This window comes from Labeo rohita, chromosome 23, assembly GCF_022985175.1.
Source record: "Labeo rohita strain BAU-BD-2019 chromosome 23, IGBB_LRoh.1.0, whole genome shotgun sequence".
In the NCBI taxonomy this organism is placed as follows: Eukaryota; Metazoa; Chordata; class Actinopteri; order Cypriniformes; family Cyprinidae; genus Labeo; species Labeo rohita.
Window position 1 is genome coordinate 20738268 of NC_066891.1, and position 21093 is coordinate 20759360.

At 38.9% G+C, this 21093-nt stretch overlaps 1 protein-coding gene across 1 annotated transcript; it reads left to right on the plus strand.

Moving 5' to 3' along the window:
* Window positions 1-6156: 6156 nt before the first annotated feature.
* LOC127154280 (sodium-dependent lysophosphatidylcholine symporter 1) lies at window positions 6157-18884 on the plus strand. Its single transcript, XM_051095709.1, has 14 exons — window positions 6157-6289; window positions 6504-6623; window positions 7604-7728; window positions 7899-8031; window positions 8334-8412; window positions 9770-9948; window positions 10067-10157; window positions 10762-10883; window positions 12167-12250; window positions 12610-12693; window positions 12877-12989; window positions 16259-16402; window positions 16500-16676; window positions 17070-18884. Exons 1-14 carry the CDS (start codon window positions 6209-6211, stop codon window positions 17110-17112), a joined length of 1575 nt encoding a protein of 524 aa, XP_050951666.1. The 5' UTR covers window positions 6157-6208; the 3' UTR covers window positions 17113-18884.
* Window positions 18885-21093: the final 2209 nt, after the last annotated feature.

Sequence of the window (21093 nt, forward strand, 5' to 3'; positions counted from 1 at the left end):
TTTATCAGCTGTTACTCCATTCTTAAGTGTGACATGATCCTTCAGAAATCATTCTAATATGTGGATTTATTATTAGAATGATCAATGTTGGATAATATCAACAGCTGTGCTGCCAAATATTTTTTGGAACCTGTGATTTTTTTTTCAGGATTCTTTCATGAATAACAAGTTTAAAAAGTACAGTGTTTATTCAAAATATAAATATTTTATAACAATGTAAATTATTTATTATTAACTTTTCATAAACGTTTAATTATTAACTTAATACATCCTTGGTGAATAAAAGTATTAATTTCTTAAAAAAGAAAAAAGAAAAAAAGAAACAATAAAAATGTACTGACCCCAAACTTTTGAACGGTAGTGTATATGAGTGATTCTTATGTTATCCTGCTTGTCACACTCTTAAAGTTCCACTTTGTTAGGCTATGCTATCTGACATAGTTATAACAGTTCTGTTTATCTGTTGAAGATTAGAAAGCCAAATGTTGTTCTCTAGCCACCTGGACAGAGAAGTGTTTTTGCACTTGTCATCCTGACTGATTGTGATGAAGGAACAACATAGCTATTTCTTTTGTGTCCCTCCCCCACAAAAAGATGTGCTGACATTTAGTAATGTGTTGGGGGAAAAGTTAATCTTAAAAAAATAAAGCATGTACAAATAAGAAATAAACAGTTATCAAGTAAGCATTTGTCTGTTCTGTGTCCTAAGTGTGTCCTCTCATATTTTAGAGCAGTCATTGCAATTTGTGAAGGAAATGAATCAAATCTGTATGTCTGTATGTGAGACGTAACCCCCTTTGTAATCGTCAACATTTTCATAAGTAACTGTAATTTGATTACATGTTTTTTCCCTCAGTATCAGATTACAGTTACATTTATTTTGTAATAAAATTACATAATTCCGTTACATGTAACTATTTACCCCCCCTGCACTGGCTGATAATAGTAGAGACAGCATAGATTTAATTAATCGCCCTATAAATGTTTTAAAAGAAACTATATGGAATGTTTAAGACATTTCTAAAATGAGGATTTCCCAAGACAGATTTTCTGAGTCAAAACAGGTGCACAAAGCTGCCATCCAGATGATCCGATAGTAATGACCACAGCAGTGATTTTTATACGTTTCCTTGTTAAATAAGTGTTCTGAGTGTAACTCCATGCTCTGTGTTTTCCATTTAATTCATCCTACGCACCCTCTTCCCTCACTTACATTTTCTTGAAGTGTACCTAATAAGAACATCGGAAAAACATCGTTACCTGAAGCTCTGGGATTTTTGAGCAAGTTACACCTGTTCTTAGTTATGGTCTGCAAGCATCATGTGGCTGAAATCCCTCTCTCTGACAGCACTTTCTCCAGTGTGCAACACTGTCTATCAGCTCCATCTACTCATGACACACAGGCAGGTTCAGTATGATCTCCTCAACCACAGCTAGAGGAACATCTGTCCGCAGATCTGACAGAGGAAGAACAATTACTTTTCCGTTCTAATCCCGTTGGAAAATCCAGCTGTGAAACATGGTTGCTGGTTTTTAGCTGGTTCAAGCTGGTAGATGGTTTCTTGTTGCTCTTCCATCTTGGACCAGCAAGCTACTATGCTACAAAGCATATCGACCAACTTTTCCAACAGGAAAACAATATATTTCTGCATCACTTAATGTCTGGGCCAAAACCAAGAACTAAGTACTTGCATCTAATCTGGTTTCAAAGTCCTTGGAAGCAACATAAATTCTTATTTCTTATTTTCTGGATGGTGTTAAACATTGTAAACATTATATGTTGTTTGTTAAATATCTTGACAATATATTTAATTGTTTAGTGAGCTTTTTCTAACCAGTATTTCGCCAATTTTGGCTTCACCTGTCACAATATTTTGGCTCATCAGTGTAAATGACATTAAGGCATGTTAGATTTTTCTGACATCTTGCATGTCAAAAAAGGCAAATCAAATCTCCACATTAGAAATTTCAGATCTGACCCCCGACGCATGATCTGTTTTCTCTTGTATTCAAAACACACTCAGCAGAGTTTGTCTGAAACACAAAACCTGTTTACACATGTCTTGTCTGATACATCACACCAGTGTTTGTCTATAATCAAGTCGGGGAAAGCCAGAGAAGATAAGAAGCAAATTAAAAACAATGGTAAAAATTAGCAGAGTTTATAATAATCTTAGATTTGTACATTTCAGTGCTCGGACTTCCACTAACCAGCACAAATTGTACAGTTGAGGTTATAAGTTTACATACACCTTGCAGAATCTGCAAAATGTTAAATTTTTTACCAAAATTAAGGTATTTCATAAAAAAGATGTTTACATGTATTTCATAAAAGAAATTTATTAAAATGACCCTGTTCAAATGTTTACATACACTTGATTCTGAATGCTGTGTTTACCTGATTGATTAACAGCTGTGTATTTCTGATTCATCTTTTCACACTGAGGACAACCGAGGGACTCATATGCAACTATTACAGAAAGTTCAAACGCTCACTGATGCTCCAGAAGGAAAAATGATGCATAGAGAGTCAAGGGTGTAAACTTTTAAACAGACAGATGTGTACATTTTTCTTTTTTTTGTCATTTAGTACTGCCCTTCAGAAACAGAAGATACTTACATGTTTCCCAGAAGACAAAATAAATTCAATATACCCTGATTTTCAAATTCAAAAGGTTTTCACCCCCTGGCTCCTAATGTCACGGTTCATGGGTTCACAGGCTCATTTCTCGCTCTCTCTCTCTGTGTGCGTGTATGCTTCTTGAGTGTGTGTGTGTGGGCGTGGCAGTTACCGTGATTGTGCTCCAGCTGGTGCTTGTTGGAGTCTGCTATTTAATGCCTGTGTTTTCCGTCCTGTGTTGTCAGATCGTTGTCATCCGTCTTTGTGTTAGGATTGTGTTCCAGTTACTCTGCTCTCTGCTTCCTCATTGGGACCTGTTCTTGTTCGCTCCATTGCTCTGGATTATTTTCCCCGGAGGATCGGCTGCCCATTCGCGTCCCTGTGCCACCCGGAGCTTTGTGCAACTTTTCACTTTACGTCTTGTTTGCTGTTTCATCTACTATTGTCAATAAACTGATTGCACTCTCGCAAACGGAATCCAGTCTTATTTGACATGACACCTAATGCGTTGTGTTTCCTTCTGAAGCATCAGAATATGCATATGAGTCCCTCAGTTGTCCTCATTGTAAACTCTCGCAAACGGAATCCAGTCTTATTTGACATGACAGAACGATCTGACCACACCATGGATTCCGCGAGTGCACCGACCGTCCAGGAGCTTTTATCACTCAACAACGCTCGGATGGACCAACAGGAGGAACATTTACTTAACACGGGTCGTGCTGTGCAGGCACTGGTGGCACAGGTGTCCGAGCTCACCTTACAGCTACAACAACTAAGGTCGCCCACTGCGCCACCCACACCGCCGTCTCCTCCTCAGCTCACGAACACGGAACATCTTCCGGAACCACGCCTACCCACGCCAGAACCATATGCCGGTGAGCCAAAGCTTTGTAGAGCGTTCTTAACTAAGTGCTCTATGTTTTTCTCGTTACAACCCAGAACTTTCGCTACGGAGTCTTCTAAGGTGGCGTTGGTATTGACGTTGTTGTCTGGACGTGCGGCACTTTGGGGTACGGCGGTGTGGGCACTCTCAGACGAGATGAAACGCGTCTTCGATCGTGCGGTGGTTGGCCGCGAGGCGGCGCGCATGCTGACTGATCTCCGCCAAGGAAACAGAATGGTGTCGGATTGTTCCATCGAGTTCTGCACGTTGGCGGCAGAGTGCAGGTGGAACGAGCAGGCGCAGTGGGACGTCTTCCTGCATGGGTTGGCTGACCGTATTCAAAAGGAAATATTCACTCTGGAGTTACCTGCTGATCTAGATGGACTCATTGATTTGGCGCACCGAGTTGATGCCCGATTACAGCGGCTTGATCAGTTTTGCTCCAACACCCAGGTATCGGATTTCTCTGCTAATCCAGTTACTGCCTCCACGAATACGGTCAGCCCCGCATTCGACCAAGAACCCATGCAGGTGGGTAGAGCTCGGCTTTCCCGGGAGGAGAGAGAACGTCGGAGAGCTAAGGGACTTTGTCTTTACTGCGGTGCGACCGGTCACTTCCTGGCTAACTGTCTGGTAAAAGGAACAGCCCGACAGTAGAATCGAGGTTACTGTCGGGCGGAGTATCGCTGGAGAAAGCCTCATCTACAACTCTCCTCCTGGTTAGACTGCAATGGGCAGCCGCATTCCACAACTGTCTGGCCCTGGTGGATTCGGGAGCGGAAGGTAATTTTATGGACTTTGATCTTGCTCATCGCCTTCACATTCCCATTGTTCCCCTCACTCACAAGATTGCTGTTAACGCACTCAATGGACAGGCCCTTCCAGACATTACTCACACCACAGGCCAGGTTACCCTCGTCACTTCCGGTAACCATTCTGAGAGGATCACTCTGCTGCTTACTTCCTCCCCACTGGCTGCCATTGTCCTTGGCCATCCCTGGCTGGTCCATCACAATCCCAGGGTGGACTGGGGTCGCAATACTGTGTCCGCATGGAGTGACTTTTGTTATGCTTCTTGTCTTGTGTCTGCTTGTTCGTGTGTCTTGTTCTTTGTTGCAGAATGAGTCGGTGAACCTGTCTAACGTGCCTAAGGAGTACCTTGACCTGAAGGAAGTGTTCAGTAAGTCCAGGGCTGCTTCTCTTCCTCCACACCGTCCCTATGACTGTGCTATAGATCTAGCGCCAGGTACGTCTCCGCCTAAAGGCAAATTATACTCATTGTCTGCTCCTGAGAGGGAGGCCATGGAGAAATATATTTCTGATTCTCTAGCAGCAGGGTTCATCCGTCCTTCCTCTTCTCCCGCCGGGGCAGGATTTTTTTTCGTGGGTAAGAAGGATGGCTCCCTGCGGCCTTGCATTGACTACCGAGGGTTGAACAACATCACAGTAAAGAATACCTATCCTTTGCCGTTGATGTCTTCAGCCTTTGAGTGGTTGCAGGGCGCCTCCATTTTCACCAAGTTGGATTTACGCAACGCTTACCATTTGGTCCGCATTAGGAAGGGGGATGAATGGAAGACCGCGTTTAATACCCCCAGGGGGCACTTTGAATATCAGGTCAACTTTTCACTTTGTGCAACTTTTCACTTTACGTCTTGTTTGCTGTTTCATCTACTATTGTCAATAAACTGATTGCACTCTCGCAAACGGAATCCAGTCTTATTTGACATGACACCTAATGCGTTGTGTTTCCTTCTGAAGCATCAGAATATGCATATGAGTCCCTCAGTTGTCCTCATTGTAAAAAGATGGATCTCGGAATCATACAGTCCTTGTTGGAAAGGGTTAAAATATGCAAAAATGCTGAAAAATGAAAGAATTTGTGGGACCTGAAGTTTTTTTTTTACTTCTGAAGAACAGCAGGCAGTTCAACTGTTCAGGACAAACATGGGACTCATAAAGAACTATCACTAAACAAAGAAAAAATACAAAAACAAACAAACAACAACAAAAAACAGCTGTGGATCATTTATAGGCAACACAAGAATCAAGTGTATGTAAACTTTTGAACGGGGTCATTTTTATAAATTCAACTCAAATTATTTTCTCTTTTCTTTATGAATAAGTGTACATACACTGAAAACATTAAAACACCAAAACGGCACACCTTAATATAACGTGTGTCTGGGCAAAGGCTGTTGTTATAAAGCAAGAACAGAGTGGGAAATAACGGATATATTTCAACATTTTCTGAATATAGGAAGACACAAAGCAAATAGCATTGTTGAATGGGCGGAGGCGCGGATCTATGGCAGGTTACGTGTGTTTTTCCGTGTAAAAGCCAATGTTAACCACAGTTAATTAATTCCACTGTAATTCCGTGACATGTTACTACTTACTCCCCAACACTGGCTGTGTGCCTGAAGGAGCAGATTTAGCGATTTTTTCCCTTATAAATGCAATAAAAGAAAAAAATGGAATTTGTTCCTAAAATGAGGTTTTCCAGAGACTGATTTCCTGAGTCAATACATTCCACAAAGGAATGAACACATCAAGTTTTTACGTTTCCTCGTTAAATAAATTGTTCTGGGTGTATCCTCACACGCTCTCGTACTAGAGCAGAGGAACTGCCACGCCCACTTCGCAACAAGTTATAAGAGGCTGTAGAACGCTATAACTGGAAACTATTCGATAACAGAACGATGGCCAACAATAGTGCCAGTATACTAGACAAGCAAGTAGCCGACAACATCTTTTCCACGGAAAATGACGACAGTCAACCGGTATGACATTTTATAGAGAATTCTTTGTAAACTGTAGGTTTTGATGATTTATATGACAGCTCTTCTGCATAGAGGAACTATGAAATATGTTGCCAATTTAAAACAGTTAGGATGTGAGAGCAGACTAATGTTTTATGTCTCGTGTTAACGTTGAAATATAGAATCTGTCACAAATTCGTTCATATTAAAGTTGATGCGTGTTGGTCTTGTGCAGAGAACTCCTGGCATCCCTTTATCTAGAAAGCTGTGCTATGCAGTTGGAGGAATGCCTTACCAAATGACTGCAAACGCCAAGGGCTTTTTCATGCAGATCTTTTTACTGGATGTTGTGAAGGTAAGCAGTTGTGGTCTGGCAGCCGATCAGAACCTCTAACATTGTTATGTCATCTGTATCGATTCATTTTCACAACAGCCTTTTATCCACATTATAGATATATCAAATGCCTATAATATATTTAATCTATATGAACAAAGAGGCAGTGTTACATACATGGACATTAATTTGTTTAAGTTTTGAAGAAAGTATATATATCAGGGTAAAATGTGTTTTTTAATACTGCAACGCCCATTGATTTTAATAGTGATCCAGGAAATCGCACTACACACCAGTAATATCAGTGTTATTTCTTTAATGAAGTTATACAAAATACACATATGACTTACATTATGATTTGTTGGCTTTTTAATTGTGTAAATATGTCACATGATATTCTGTGATCACTTTGAATTTAATATAATGCAATCTGCTGTAATATGATAGTTAATACAAACAATAAAACATTTTTTTAAATAATATTCCTGATATCATTTTCTCCTTGTCTTATTGGCTCACATTGTTTATTTTTTTTGTCCGTTGATTTCTGATGTCCTTCTGAGGGTGAGGTAGGCGCGTAGTCCTAGTGGTTAAAGATTTGGGGCTGGTAAACGAAAGGTTGTAGCATCAAACCCTGTGCGATCACTTTCCTTGTGGCCCGTTTGAGGGCTGTTTCAAGCTTTTTCTAAATTACTGTGTGATCTGTCATTCTAAAAACCTAGAACAGCTGAGCATTTATAAAATGCATGAGGCTCCACCATGGTCCACCTCAGCTGTTCCTGAATTTGCATGTTTGCATGCCACATTCAACAGTATTTAGCTGAACTGTTAATGCAGGAAGTGAAACTAATATGTGAAAGGTCCTGTGAATGTTAATATATTGTGTACTTTAACAGCTTCGTCGAACATTTTTGTATATGTAACTGCATTTTCATACTACAAAACAAGACACAGTGAGTTTTAGGAGAATTAAAAAAATGTCTTCTATGTGTTTGTTATAGATGAGCGCTTTCTCTGCATCCATCATTCTTTTTCTCGGTCGAGCTTGGGATGCTATTTCAGATCCTCTGATTGGATATGCCGTGAGCAAGAGTGGCCGGACCAGGATTGGCAAGCTTATTCCTTGGTGAGTGTACTGGTTATGTCAGATTTGAAACACTTCCCAGTATCTCATTTAGATATTTCCGTTTGACCAAATGCACCATATTGTATTCAAATTGATTCTTTTGAAAATGCAAAATCTGCAACATTACGTGTCACATTTCTGCTCTGTGCTCAACTTCGCTTTTTACGTAGGATTGTGTTCACAATGCCACTTGGGGTCCTATCATACGTTATGCTCTGGTATACCCCACAGGACACCATGTCCTCTGGCTTCAGTTTTGGCTGGTACTTCACATGGTGCTGTCTGTTTGACACCTTCATGAGTGTAAGATCACTATTACCATTTTCTGCCCACACTTAACTGCTGTTTTACAGATTTAGAATAAAAGCTGTTTGACTGTTAAGGACATTTCCTGCATAGGGAGATGTTTAAATTAAACTATTTTTGAATATAATATTCAGTAGAATAAATATTCAGCATAATGCCCACTTCATGGTGATAGCATACTTTACTCCAGAATTAAATATATTACTCACCACTGTAGTTTTCAGACAGCTGTTTGCTTAAAGTGTTACATGATTCATAACTGACTCTAAAGCAGTTTTTCCTGTCTCTATCTCATTCAGTGCTACCATGTGCCGTATTCTTCCCTAAACATGTTTCTGGGAGGGAATCAGAAGGATCGTGATTCAGCCACTGGTTACAGTAAGAAAATATAGCTGCAAACATTAATAGATGATTCAACGAGTAGTTCACTTCCAGAACAAAAATGTACATATAATGTACTCACCCCCTTGTCATCCAAGGTGTTCATATCTTTCTTTATTCAGTCGTAAAAAAAATATGTTTTTTTGAGGAAAACATTTCAGGATATTTCTCCATATAGTGGACTTCTGTGGTGCCCACGAGTTTGAACTTCCAAAATGCAATTCCAGCTGAGGAAGAAGGGTCTTACCTAACAAAACTATTGGACATTTTCTAAGAAAAATATAAAAATGTATATATTTTTTAACCTCAAATGCTCGTCTTGTCTAGCTCTGCCATGCAAATGCGTACTCGATACAGTTAGGGTATGTCGAAAAATTCCCATCTCATTTTCTCCTCCAACTTCAAAATCGTCCTACGTTGCTGTTTTACCTTTTTTTGTAAAGGGCGTTTGAGCTTCTTTGCCTGTTCACGTTGTAAACAGAGTGTCGGTACTTCTGCAATGATGTAGGATGATTTTTATGTTGGAGGAGAAAATGAGATGGGATGAATTTTTCAAAAAAACCCTAACTGCATTGTGCATCGCAGAGCTAGACAAGACGAGCATTTGAGGTTAAAAAGTATATACATTTTTTGAAACTGACAGATCGTTTCACTAGATAAGACCCTTCTTCCTTAGCTGGTATCGTTTAGAACCCTTTGAAGCTGAATTTAAACTGCATTTTGGAAGTTCAAACTAGCAGGCACCTAGAAGTCCACTATATGGAGATAATTCCTGAAATGTTTTCCTCAAAAAACATACTTTCTTTACGAATGAAGAAAGAAAAGACATAAACATCTTGGACAACAACGAGTACATTATCTGTCAGGTTTTTTTTCTGGAAGTGAACTACCCCTTTAAGTGAAAGATTGCCATTGTATTTGCCAAAATTGCCATGTGTCTTATGTTCTAGATTTTCTTTGTAATTCTCAGTCTTTTGCCCAAGGGACTTTGCTGAGCCTATCTCACTGCCTCATGCTTTCCTGTTTGATCTGTATACTGTCCTATGCAAAAAAAGCCTCAAATAATTTAAAAAAAGGAATTGAAATTCGAACGAGATTTAAAAAAGCAAAAAAAGAAAACTTAGAATGTTGGCTGGACAAAATCTTGTTTGCCAGGAAATGTTGAAGGTGTTACCGACAGAGAGAACAATAGCATTCTGTTAACAATAACACTTACCAGCAAAGAAATATCCTTTCTTCAGCTTTTTTTTTATTTCTAACTCTGAGGTAGTGATATATAGGATATAACCTTAACTGAGATCTGTTTCCTATACAAAAGAGAAATGTCAAGCGCTTTGTTCCTCTCACATTACAGGAATGGGCATGGAAGTGTTCGCTACACTGGCGGGAGCTGCTATTCAGGGTCAGATCGTGGGGGTGCATCATGCCAAGAGGACACGCGCCTGCAGTTTACAGAACAACACGGAAGGGACTGGGTTCTTTGGGAACCACTCCAACTCACTGGATGACACATTTGAAAGTCTACGAAATACAGTGAGACACAGAGAACATCCTATTAATGCTAATAGTGGAATTTGTTTAGCTGTTGCTTTTGAAATTAAAAGTATTGATCTTGCAAAGTTTTAGCTGATTTGTCTTTTCATTTCTACAGAGAAGAGCCTATCTGATTGGAGCATTAGTATTAGGAATGCTGTACTTTCTGTGCTGCCTCATCCTTTTTATTGGAGTGAAGGAGCAGTTGGGTATGTTGAGTTAACATGAAGGAAAATCTGTTGTTTTGTTTACCACATGTTCTTTTAGTCTTCACTAATTGTGCATCGCATGCATTAATACACCGCCTGGTAAAAGAAGTTGCTGTTTGGATTTAAATGAGCAAATGCTCAAGAGTTTATGATTGGATCTTTATTGTGGTGATTAACATGTTTCTGGCAAGTTATATGCTTTGCAACAATTCTTTTAACCCTAACTGAAGCAGTGTGTAGCTTTTTATTTTTTAAACATCCAGAAGATGTACCCCATGGCCATGTTACAGGATGCCAGTGCCAAGATTTATCAGGCTCAAATTGTACAAGGTGTTCAGGAAGCATAAAGAATCATTTTCATGCATGAATTAGCCACCATAAAGTCCTGACTTTACCTCCATTGAAAGTCTTTAGGATTTTGGGAGATGCAACTCTTGATAAAAAAAATAACCTTTCTGACATTTCATCAGGTTGTCAAAACAATGCCAGGACGAATGCATCATTTTTTGGCCAGGCAGTGTATTTGGCCATTTGACTGAATTCAATGAATGCAGTGACTTTTATACTAATATAATGATTTGCATATGTCTACTTTTCATTTTAGCACCTCTGAGTAAACTGGACCGCATAAACGTCTCCTATCTAACAGGAATGAAGATGGTGGTGAGACACACTCCATATGTGCGGCTTGTTTTTGGCTTCCTATTTGCATCACTAGCCTTCCAGGTCAGAAGTTTTTCTGTTTACATCATGTATGTGTTTTGTTGGTTGTTAAAGTGCCCCTATTATGGATTATGAAAGGTTCATATTTTGGTTATTTGGGAGTCCCCAACAACAGGTTGACATGCATGCAAGGTCAAAAAACACTTTCATTGTATTTATCTTTACGGTTCGCTCAACAATTCATATTTACCAACCCCTCCTTTGCGTGACGCTAATCTGTTTCGATTGGTCCAATGATCCAGTCTGTTGTGATTGGTCTACTGTCGGAAACAGAACGCCCATCACCATTACATTAAACACCCAAACAGCCATAGTATATGTGTTAGACCAACGCAGAAACGTATTGCTCTATTCTTTATCATAATTCCAAGTAATAACAATGACAAGCATTCACTATTCATCAACACATTTCTAGACAATTGCGAGTGAACAGATATTGCTGTTAGCCGGTTAGCCAGAGACATACAGGCTGCGTGGAGCGAACACTCACAGCTAAATACGTATTTTGCATGCTATAGAGTACATGAGACTGACAATTTTTTAAGGATTACTCCACTTTCAGAATAAAAATTTCCTGATAATTTACTCACCCACATGTCATCCAAGAGATTAATGTCTTTCTTTCTTCAGTTGCAAAGAAATTAAGTTTTTTGAGGAAAACATTACAGGATTTTGCTCCATATGGTGGACTTCAGTGGTGCTCAACGGACTAAAGGTTAAAAATGCAGTTTCAATGCAGCTTCAAATGGCTCTAAACGATCCCAGCTGAGGAATAAGAGTCTTATCTAGCGAAACGATCTGTCATATTTATACACTTTTTTACTACAAATGCTTGTCTTGTCTGGCTCTGCGATATGCATGCCTGCTCTGTGCACTCCTCAAGACAGTTGGGCTATGTCGAAAAACTCCCATCTCATTTTCTCCTCCAACTTCAAAATTGCTGTTTTACCTTGTTTTTGTAAAGGGTGATTGACCCACCTTGCATTTTCATTTTGTAAACACTGGGTCGGTACTTCTGCAGCGATGTAGGACGATTTTGAAGTTGGAGGAGAAAACAAGATGGGAGTTTTTCGACATACCCTAACTGTATCCTAATGGATTTACCCGCACAGTGCAGAGCACTGGATTTCAAAAATCCAGTGGCACTTTAAAAATCAAAATACCAAAAGAGCATGTTTAAATTGTCTATAAAGATGCTCAGCTGTATGATAGTTTTGACATTAGGAATGTAAAAATTTGCAGTTTATAAAATATGACAGTTGTCATAATAAGAATATTTGTTTCAGATGGCTCAGGGGAATTTCGCCCTCTTCTGTACTCATGCAGCAAATATGGGAGCATATTTCCAGCATCTCGTTCTTATATTACTGGTGAGGGAGCCATTGTTTTGTATTGTATGAAGGAGCTATTTCTACCTGATCTGATCTGTACAAATAACTTTCATAGGTGTAACCTTATGTAGCTGGGCTCCTTCAGTATATTAATTAATAAATTATATTTTTTACATTTTAATTTAATTTTTATTGTTTTAATATTTTACAACATAAAGCACATTGTATTATATTAATTTAATTATATAATTAAATTATATTAAAATACAACATATTAAATTTTTATATATTACAAATTTACAAATATTACAAATTATTTTTAAAATATTTATACCATTAATTTTCAATTATGTAGAATTATATTTGTAGTTACAGACATGTAATCTTTTCTTGTGCAGACATCAGCTACAATATCCATCCCAATATGGCAGACATTACTAGTTAAAAAAGGCAAGAAGACCACCATATTCATCGGCCTATCAGTGAGCACCACTCTTTATTTATGTTATTTATGGCTGCACAGAAAAAGTAAGTAAGACTGCTATTACAAGTTATATTTGTTTCTAAAATTAATATTAAATGCAGCCCATTAGTATGCCATTGCTTTTTTTATTTTTAATGATAAGTTTCCACTTTTTCATCCCGCTTTCTCCTCTTCTCTGCAGGTTTACATCCCAGCTCTAATTGTGATATCCATAGTGAAAAGTAATTTACCCACCTTCATTATTATGTCCATGTTAGCTGGCATGAGTCTGGCAGCCCTCTATCTACTCCCTTGGTAATTTAACTCTCATGTACTCTCTCTTTTACTGTAAAAGCCCTTGCTCCAACTACACTTATTCCACTTAATGTTTTCCTTGTGCATTATTGAAACATTATGCAAACCCAGAGGGGCAGATAGATATTTTCATCATTATAATGTTTGGTCAATTCAGAATGACATCATACTGAAATTCGATAACAACAGAAATTGAGACTTATCAGACAAGATCTTCTGTTGTTCAGTTTTGGTCAGCCCATGCATAACCTCAGTTTCCTGTTCTCAACTGACAGTGTCATGGAGAAAATGTTCTAAGTCTTGCAAGAATATTCAGAGTTTCAGACGTCAAAATTAGACTTTATTGCATGAAAACAACAAAGCTGAGATGCCAGCTTACCATCTAAATTGTTCTGTGTCCAGTATGCTATCTTTGTACATCCCCATCCCCAGTACTTCTCCACAGTTGTTTTCATAACGAGTTTTCATAATGCTTTCTTTCACCACCTGCAACACTGTTTATCAGAAGATAACCACTTTCTGGGTACCCAAGGTTGCAAGGCATACTGTAATGAGCTGTCAGGATTTTAATGAGTTATACACGCATTACTTAAAGGGGTTGCACAAGGAAACTGAAACACTGGCCAATATAGTGTTGGAGGCTTCATGGCTATATCTGTGCAGCCTGGTGGCCAATCTTCACTGATTGCACATTCCACCAGTAAGAGCAGAGTGTGAAGGTTGACTATGTGCACCCAATGGTTCAAACATTGTACTCTGAAGGTGGTACTGTGCAGTGTTGTCAAGTATGCGGCTACTTTAACACTGTTGCCGGGGGTTGTTTTTCATGTCCGTGGGTTGAAACGACCCCAGTAACGTTACATTTAGCCCCTGGAATGGGAAATGTAACAGGGGAACCCCGCCAAAGAACGTGACTTTTACTCCCCGGGATTCGATTTTTACTGGAGGACCCCTCTCAAAACTAGTTTTGGGCTAGTTTTGAGTAGCAATAGCAAAACACCTGGCAACCCTGTTGCCATGTATCAGGATGATAATGCACCAATACACAGCAAGACTGGTGACAGAGTGGTTTAATGATTACAAAAGTGACGTTTAACATCTCCTATGACCTGCACCGTCATCAGATCCAAATATTATTGAGCCACTTTGGGGTGTTTTGGAGGAGCGAGTCAGGAAACGTTTTCCTACACCAGCATCACGTAGTGACTTGGCCACTCTTCTGGAAGAGGAATGGCATAAAATCCTTCTGGCTACTGTGCAGGACTTTGTCATTCCCAAAACAAAATGATGCTGTACTGGCCACAAAAGGAGGTCCAACACCATACTAATTGTGGTTTAAAACCAGTTGTTTCAGTTTCATTGTCCAACCCCTGTAGTTCCACACTATCTCATCTAGTGTCATCCCCATCTCCGCTACTTGCTTCTGCATGCCCTATTCATAAGCGCAGTCATGTAGGCCATGAGACCTACACAGTTAGTTAGTTTGGCCTTGAGGCCTTCAAAATGCACCCAGCTCACATATGAGGAAATCTATCTTTCACAAACATGCAAAGTATCTTCTTCAATTGTTTTATATAGGATATATAAAATATTTTATCAACAGCAGTGGCCTGTAGCCCATCTGCTTCAAGATTTGACGTGTTGTGCGTATCAGAGATGTTCTTCTGAATACCTTAGTTGTAACAAGTGCTGTTTGAGCTACTGTTGCCTTTCAGTCTGATAATTCTTGACTGACCTCTAGCATCAACCACAGAACTGCCGCTTTTTTTGACCATTCTCTGTAAACCCTAGAGACGGCTGTGTATAAAAATCCCAGTAAATAAGCAGTTTCTGAAAACTGCTGAACTAAAAAAACTAGCCCGTCTGCAGTGTTGTCGATGATAACTAAACAAAAATTAGTTTTGAATTACAAAAACTATGACGAAAATCTATTGACATTTTCTTCAACTAGTAAAAACGAGACAAAAATGTTAGGGAGGGAGGATTTGGGAAGAGATTCATTCAGAACGAATCTGGTGTGTGGTTAGGAGGTTAGATGGGTACATTTGAACTGTAACAGCTGTCCGGTGGGACAAAAGCTAGCATACATTTGCTGCACGTCTAATAAAACGTTAAAAAATGTCAGTATCTGGGAGTAAGAGAAGAGCAGACAGACATATGAATAAATTCGATGACGCAAAAGAGAACTCAATTCGGTCTGGTTTTCTGAGCACAGACATCGAAGCAGAGCCTCTCACACAGAGGAATTTATCAGGGGAACCGTGACAAAAAAAGTTGTGCAATAGGTGAAAGTAAACAGTTGGGAGAATATCAGACAAGTATCACTACATTGCATCCATGCAGTGTTGCCAAGTCTGCGGCTTTCCCACTGAATTGGGCTACTGTTTTTGATGTCCGCGGGTTGAATCGATCCCAATTTTAGCCCCTGAAATGCGAATTTACCAGGGGAACCATGACAAAAAAAAGTTGTCCAATAGGTGAAAGTAAACAGTTGGGAGAATATCAGATGAGTATCACTACATTGCATCCATTGTTGTCAAGTCTGCAGGTTTCCCACAGAATTGGGCTACTTCAACACTGTTGCCGCGGGTTATATATAACGTCATATTTAGCCCCTGAAATGCGAATATACCAGGGGAACCCCGACAAAAAAAGTGGATTTTATCCCCCTGAGCGCGATTTTTAATGGGGAACTTCCCCTCGAAATGCGATTGGGCTAGTTTTGAGTAGCTATTGGGCGGGTTTTGTTGTGAAAACCTGGCAACCCTGCATCTGCCCTAATAAAGATGAATCTAAATGTATTTATATGAATAAATATGTCTGCTTGAAAGAATGAAGAATATGGTTGTTATAAAGAATGCATAATTAGCCTATATAACCATTGGTATTTAATTTAAAAGAAGGCCATTTTCTTGTTTCTATATGAGATGTGGTTTAATTCATTTCATTGGTAATTTTAGAGAAATACTTAATAAATGCATTACACTGTAACAGAAGACTAAGACTAAATCAACATTTGCTGTCAAAATTAACACTGCCCGTCTGGCATCAAAAAACAAATGCCACATTGAGTCACTTAAATCTCCTTTCTTCTCCACTGTGATTCTTGGTTTGAACTTCAGCAGATTATCTTGACCATATCTACATGCCCAAATGTGATGGGCTGATTAGATATTTGCATTAACAGGCGCACCTAATAAAGTGGCAGGGGAGTCAATATATATACAGTACATGTCAGAATCTATAACCAAGTTGTTTATTTATTTTAGGTCAATGTTGCCAGATGTAGTGGATGACTTCAAAGTCAAGAACCCATCATGTCATGATCTAGAACCATTGTTCTACTCCTGCTATGTTTTCTTCAACAAATTTGGAGGAGGCATGTCTGTTGGAGTCTCTACCTTGGTACTACAGTAAGAGCTTCCTTCAGTTGCATTTTGAATCCCCCAAAACCTAAAGTTTCTGAGTGATTTCACAATGTTTCATTTAATGTTACTCTTAACTCTTCAGCTTTGTAGGATACAAGCCTGGTGCTTGTAAACACAATCCAGAGGTCATAACCTCACTGCGGGTGCTCTTCGCTCCTGTACCCATCTGCCTGCTACTCATCAGTTTGGTGATTTTTGGCTTCTATCCCATCAATGAAAAGCGACGGCAGAAAATCCAGGAAGCATTAAGAAAAGCAGGGTATGTGTTTCTGTCTATTTACTTAGAAGATTAAAGGTCCTGAGCAGTCAAATGGTGTTTATTCAGCTCAGTCATGTGGCATTTCCAATGAATTTTAAAAAAGATAATGGGTCAGAAGGAATGCTCACGTCATCATTTCCTAATTTCTTGTCTGTTACCACAAGTTCCTTCATTACAGAAGTGACTTTTAAACACTCAAGGCCCAGGTTTATTTTAATTTATTTATCAGGTTTTATTTTACTTTGTGGAAATGAAAGTCTTTATATCCATTTTTGGATACATGGCATATGTTCAGGGATGTCTTCATGTTCTCACACTGTGTTCCAGTTTTACATAAGGTCGTTGACTAGTTGCAATAGCTGTATTAACTGTGTGTTATGTTGATGTACACAGGGCAGAGACCGGCTTGAAAGGAGAAGAAGAACTGAGCCTATGAAGTAATCAGTGGCAATCACTACTTTTGTAACACAGCTGAACTGTTGATCATGAACGTGCTTTTGTTTTCATCTCAGTGTACAGGCTTTTTCATTGTGCATTGTGAATAGTTTTCATTCCTGCTCCTAGGGACCCAAACCTCATTTAAGTGTCTCACTAATCATACACGCTCATTTCAGGTCGGGGAGATCTCTACTAATGAGATGGATAAAAGAGACATTGAAAATGTGCAGTGCTGCGGGGCCCTCGGGGCTAGAATTGAGAAACGTTAGTGCACTTCAAGGTGCAATGTGTAATTTCCACATCATATAGAGACAAACGGTCCTTCCTCAAACCCATTTTAAGCCAGTGTTGCTGTGTGAAAAGTGTTTATATTAACCAATGAATGAAAGTTGTAGGCTAGTTTAATGCACACTCAGTGAAACCATTCACTCATATACTGAATCTTCAGACCAAGTCTGCAAAACTGCAAGCACATTATCTGTTCTTGTGTTTAATTTGCGAAAAACTGCTATTTAAATGCCACACAGTTTGTTTACATAATCTATGTGTGTATGTTATATATGTATAAATACACACACATACACATATATATATTTAATAAATATATGTAATATATGTATTATATAAATCATATCTAAATATGTGAGTATAAATATTTCTTAAATATATACATGCATGTGTGTATGTTTATATATACACACAAATATACACAGCGCACACACGTATTGTGTAAACACAAACTCTTATTTTGCATGCGATTCGTGATTAATCAATTTGACAGCCCTAACATATACCCAACTTGATCACTTAGAAATCAAAACTCAATGTTTTGAAAAAAATACAAAATTTTCACCCTTCCACCCCATTCTATTTACAGTACTTTGTAAATATATACTAAATATGCATACAATTATATTTCTATAGTGCTTTATACAATACAGCAGTAACAAATTCTGATGTAAAGCAGCTCTAACAAGTCACTCAGAATAAGTCACTCAGATAGCACATCTGCAAGGTGTCTGTTAAAGATCACTTGATCTGGAAAGCATTTGCCCTGCACAAACATCTGACAGACGTCTGTAAGATGTCAGTTTTACATATATTCTAAATCATACATTTCGTAAAGACATCTAATAGACATCTATTTGACATTTGATAGGAAACGTCCTGTAGACGTATTACGGATGAGCAAACACTGTAAATATACAGGTCCTTTTCAAAAAATTAGCATATTGTGATAAAGTTCATTATTTTCTGTAATGTACTGATAAACATTAGACTTTCATATATTTTAGATTCATTACACACAACTGAAGTAGTTTCAAGCCTTTTATTGTTTTAATATTGATGATTTTGGCATACAGCTCATGAAAACCCAAAATTCCTATCTCAAAAAATTAGCATATCATGAAAAGGTTCTCTAAACGAGCTATTAACCTAATCATCTGAATCAACTAATTAACTCTAAACACCTGCAAAAGATTCCTGAGGCTTTTAAAAACTCCCAGCCTGGTTCATTACTCAAAACCGCAATCATGGGTAAGACTGCCGACCTGACTGCTGTCCAGAAGGCCATCATTGACACCCTCAAGCAAGAGGGTAAGACACAGAAAGAAATTTCTGAACGAATAGGCTGTTCCCAGAGTGCTGTATCAAGGCACCTCAGTGGGAAGTCTGTGGGAAGGAAAAAGTGTGGCAGAAAACGCTGCACAACGAGAAGAGGTGACCGGACCCTGAGGAAGATTGTGGAGAAGGACCGATTCCAGACCTTGGGGACCTGCGGAAGCAGTAGACTGAGTCTGGAGTAGAAACATCCAGAGCCACCGTGTACAGGCGTGTGCAGGAAATGGGCTACAATGGTGCCGCATTCCCCAGGTCAAGCCACTTTTGAACCAGAAACAGCGGCAGAAGCGCCTGACCTGGGCTACAGAGAAGCAGCACTGGACTGTTGCTCAGTGGTCCAAAGTACTTTTTTCGGATGAAAGCAAATTTTGCATGTCATTCGGAAATCAAGGTGCCAGAGTCTGGAGGAAGACTGGGGAGAGGGAAATGCCAAAATGCCTGAAGTCCAGTGTCAAGTACCCACAGTCAGTGATGGTCTGGGGTGCCATGTCAGCTGCGGTCAATGCAGCTAGCTATCAGGAGATTTTGGAGCACTTCATGCTTCCATCTGCTGAAAAGCTTTATGGAGATGAAGATTTCATTTTTCAGCACGACCTGGCACCTGCTCACAGTGCCAAAACCACTGGTAAATGGTTTACTGACCATGGTATTACTGTGCTCAATTGGCCTGCCAACTCTCCTGACCTGAACCCCATAGAGAATCTGTGGGATATTGTGAAGAGAAAGTTGAGAGACGCAAGACCCAACACTCTGGATGAGCTTAAGGCCACTATCGAAGCATCCTGGGCCTCCATAACACCTCAGCAGTGCCACAGGCTGATTGCCTCCATGCCACGCCGCATTGAAGCAGTCATTTCTGCAAAAGGATTCCCGACCAAGTATTGAGTGCATAACTGAACATAATTATTTGAAGGTTGACTTTTTTTGTATTAAAAACACTTTTCTTTTATTGGTCGGATGAAATATGCTAATTTTTTGAGATAGGAATTTTGGGTTTTCATGAGCTGTATGCCAAAATCATCAATATTAAAACAATAAAAGGCTTGAAACTACTTCAGTTGTGTGTAATGAATCTAAAATATATGAAAGTCTAATGTTTATCAGTACATTACAGAAAATAATGAACTTTATCACAATATGCTAATTTTTTGAAAAGGACCTGTACATGTTGCAGATATAAATGCAGACGTCTCTGTGATGTCCGTGTGCTATCAGGGCAGGGTTAATTCAGTTCTGTTCAAGAACTGTGTGGCTCATCAATGTGCATCCACACTGTGTATAGATTATTTTTGCACTTATATGTACCATGTGTAGTTTGGCATGTATACATCATTTTATGTTTGTGTGTACAGTTACTATGCAAAAAAAAAATATATATATGTTTTTTTTTTTTTTATAAAAGTTAAAAAGTGTTTGCTTTTGCAAGAGATGTGTAGTGTTTTGGGTGTAATTCAGAAATTAAAGGGATAGTTCACCTAAAAATTCATTCCAAACCCGTAAGACCTTCATTCATCTTCAGAATACATCTGGGCCCGGTTTTTTCAAAAGGTTTAATCCGGATAAAATTGATCCGGATTTAGTAATCCTTTTTTTTGCGATCCGTGATCACGTAATCCATCTTACTTTTGAGCCAGTTTTTCAAAGCAACATCGGATTGGATCAATCTGATCCGGATAGGAACTTTTCAGGATCACCAAATCTGGATAACCAGTGCTCAAACAGGATAGGAAATCACAATGTAGAACTATAGATATGTAAAGAGCAACAAGTAGAATAGCCAGTGTGGGGTCAATATAAGTTTATTTTTATTTGAAATGAAAACACACACATTTAAAAAAAACAAAAAACAAGAAAAACCCCACCCCATCCTCTTCCAGCAGTCCGCTCATCTGAGACCTACAACACAAACACTGTACATTGAGGATATTTCTAACAAGTTTCAAATATAGATGTATTGAAATAAAAAATAAAAAAAGACTTAATGTCAAATACTCCACAGTAATTTCAGACTTCCTCATCTGATGTGGAGAGACCAGCTTGTCTGAGCGTAGCCTTTAGGAGGCGGATCTCAAGTCTGGCCTTGGTTTGCTGCAGTTTGGGCAGAGTCAGTTGTTCCGTGTCAGTTGGTCATTTTTTGGTTATTCTGTAATCATTGCATGCATCACTAATAAATATTCTAAAAACAAAAATATTTTCGATTGTGATGAATATATATATCAATTAGTGACAGAATAACATTTATTGTTTTTGGTCAATTTTGACAGCTGTTTGGGGGATTATTTTATGAGGCCAAACTCTTTCTACTTTGCTGTAGGCCTATACTGAAAGGCTGAATACGTTAAAGCCTACCTAATCA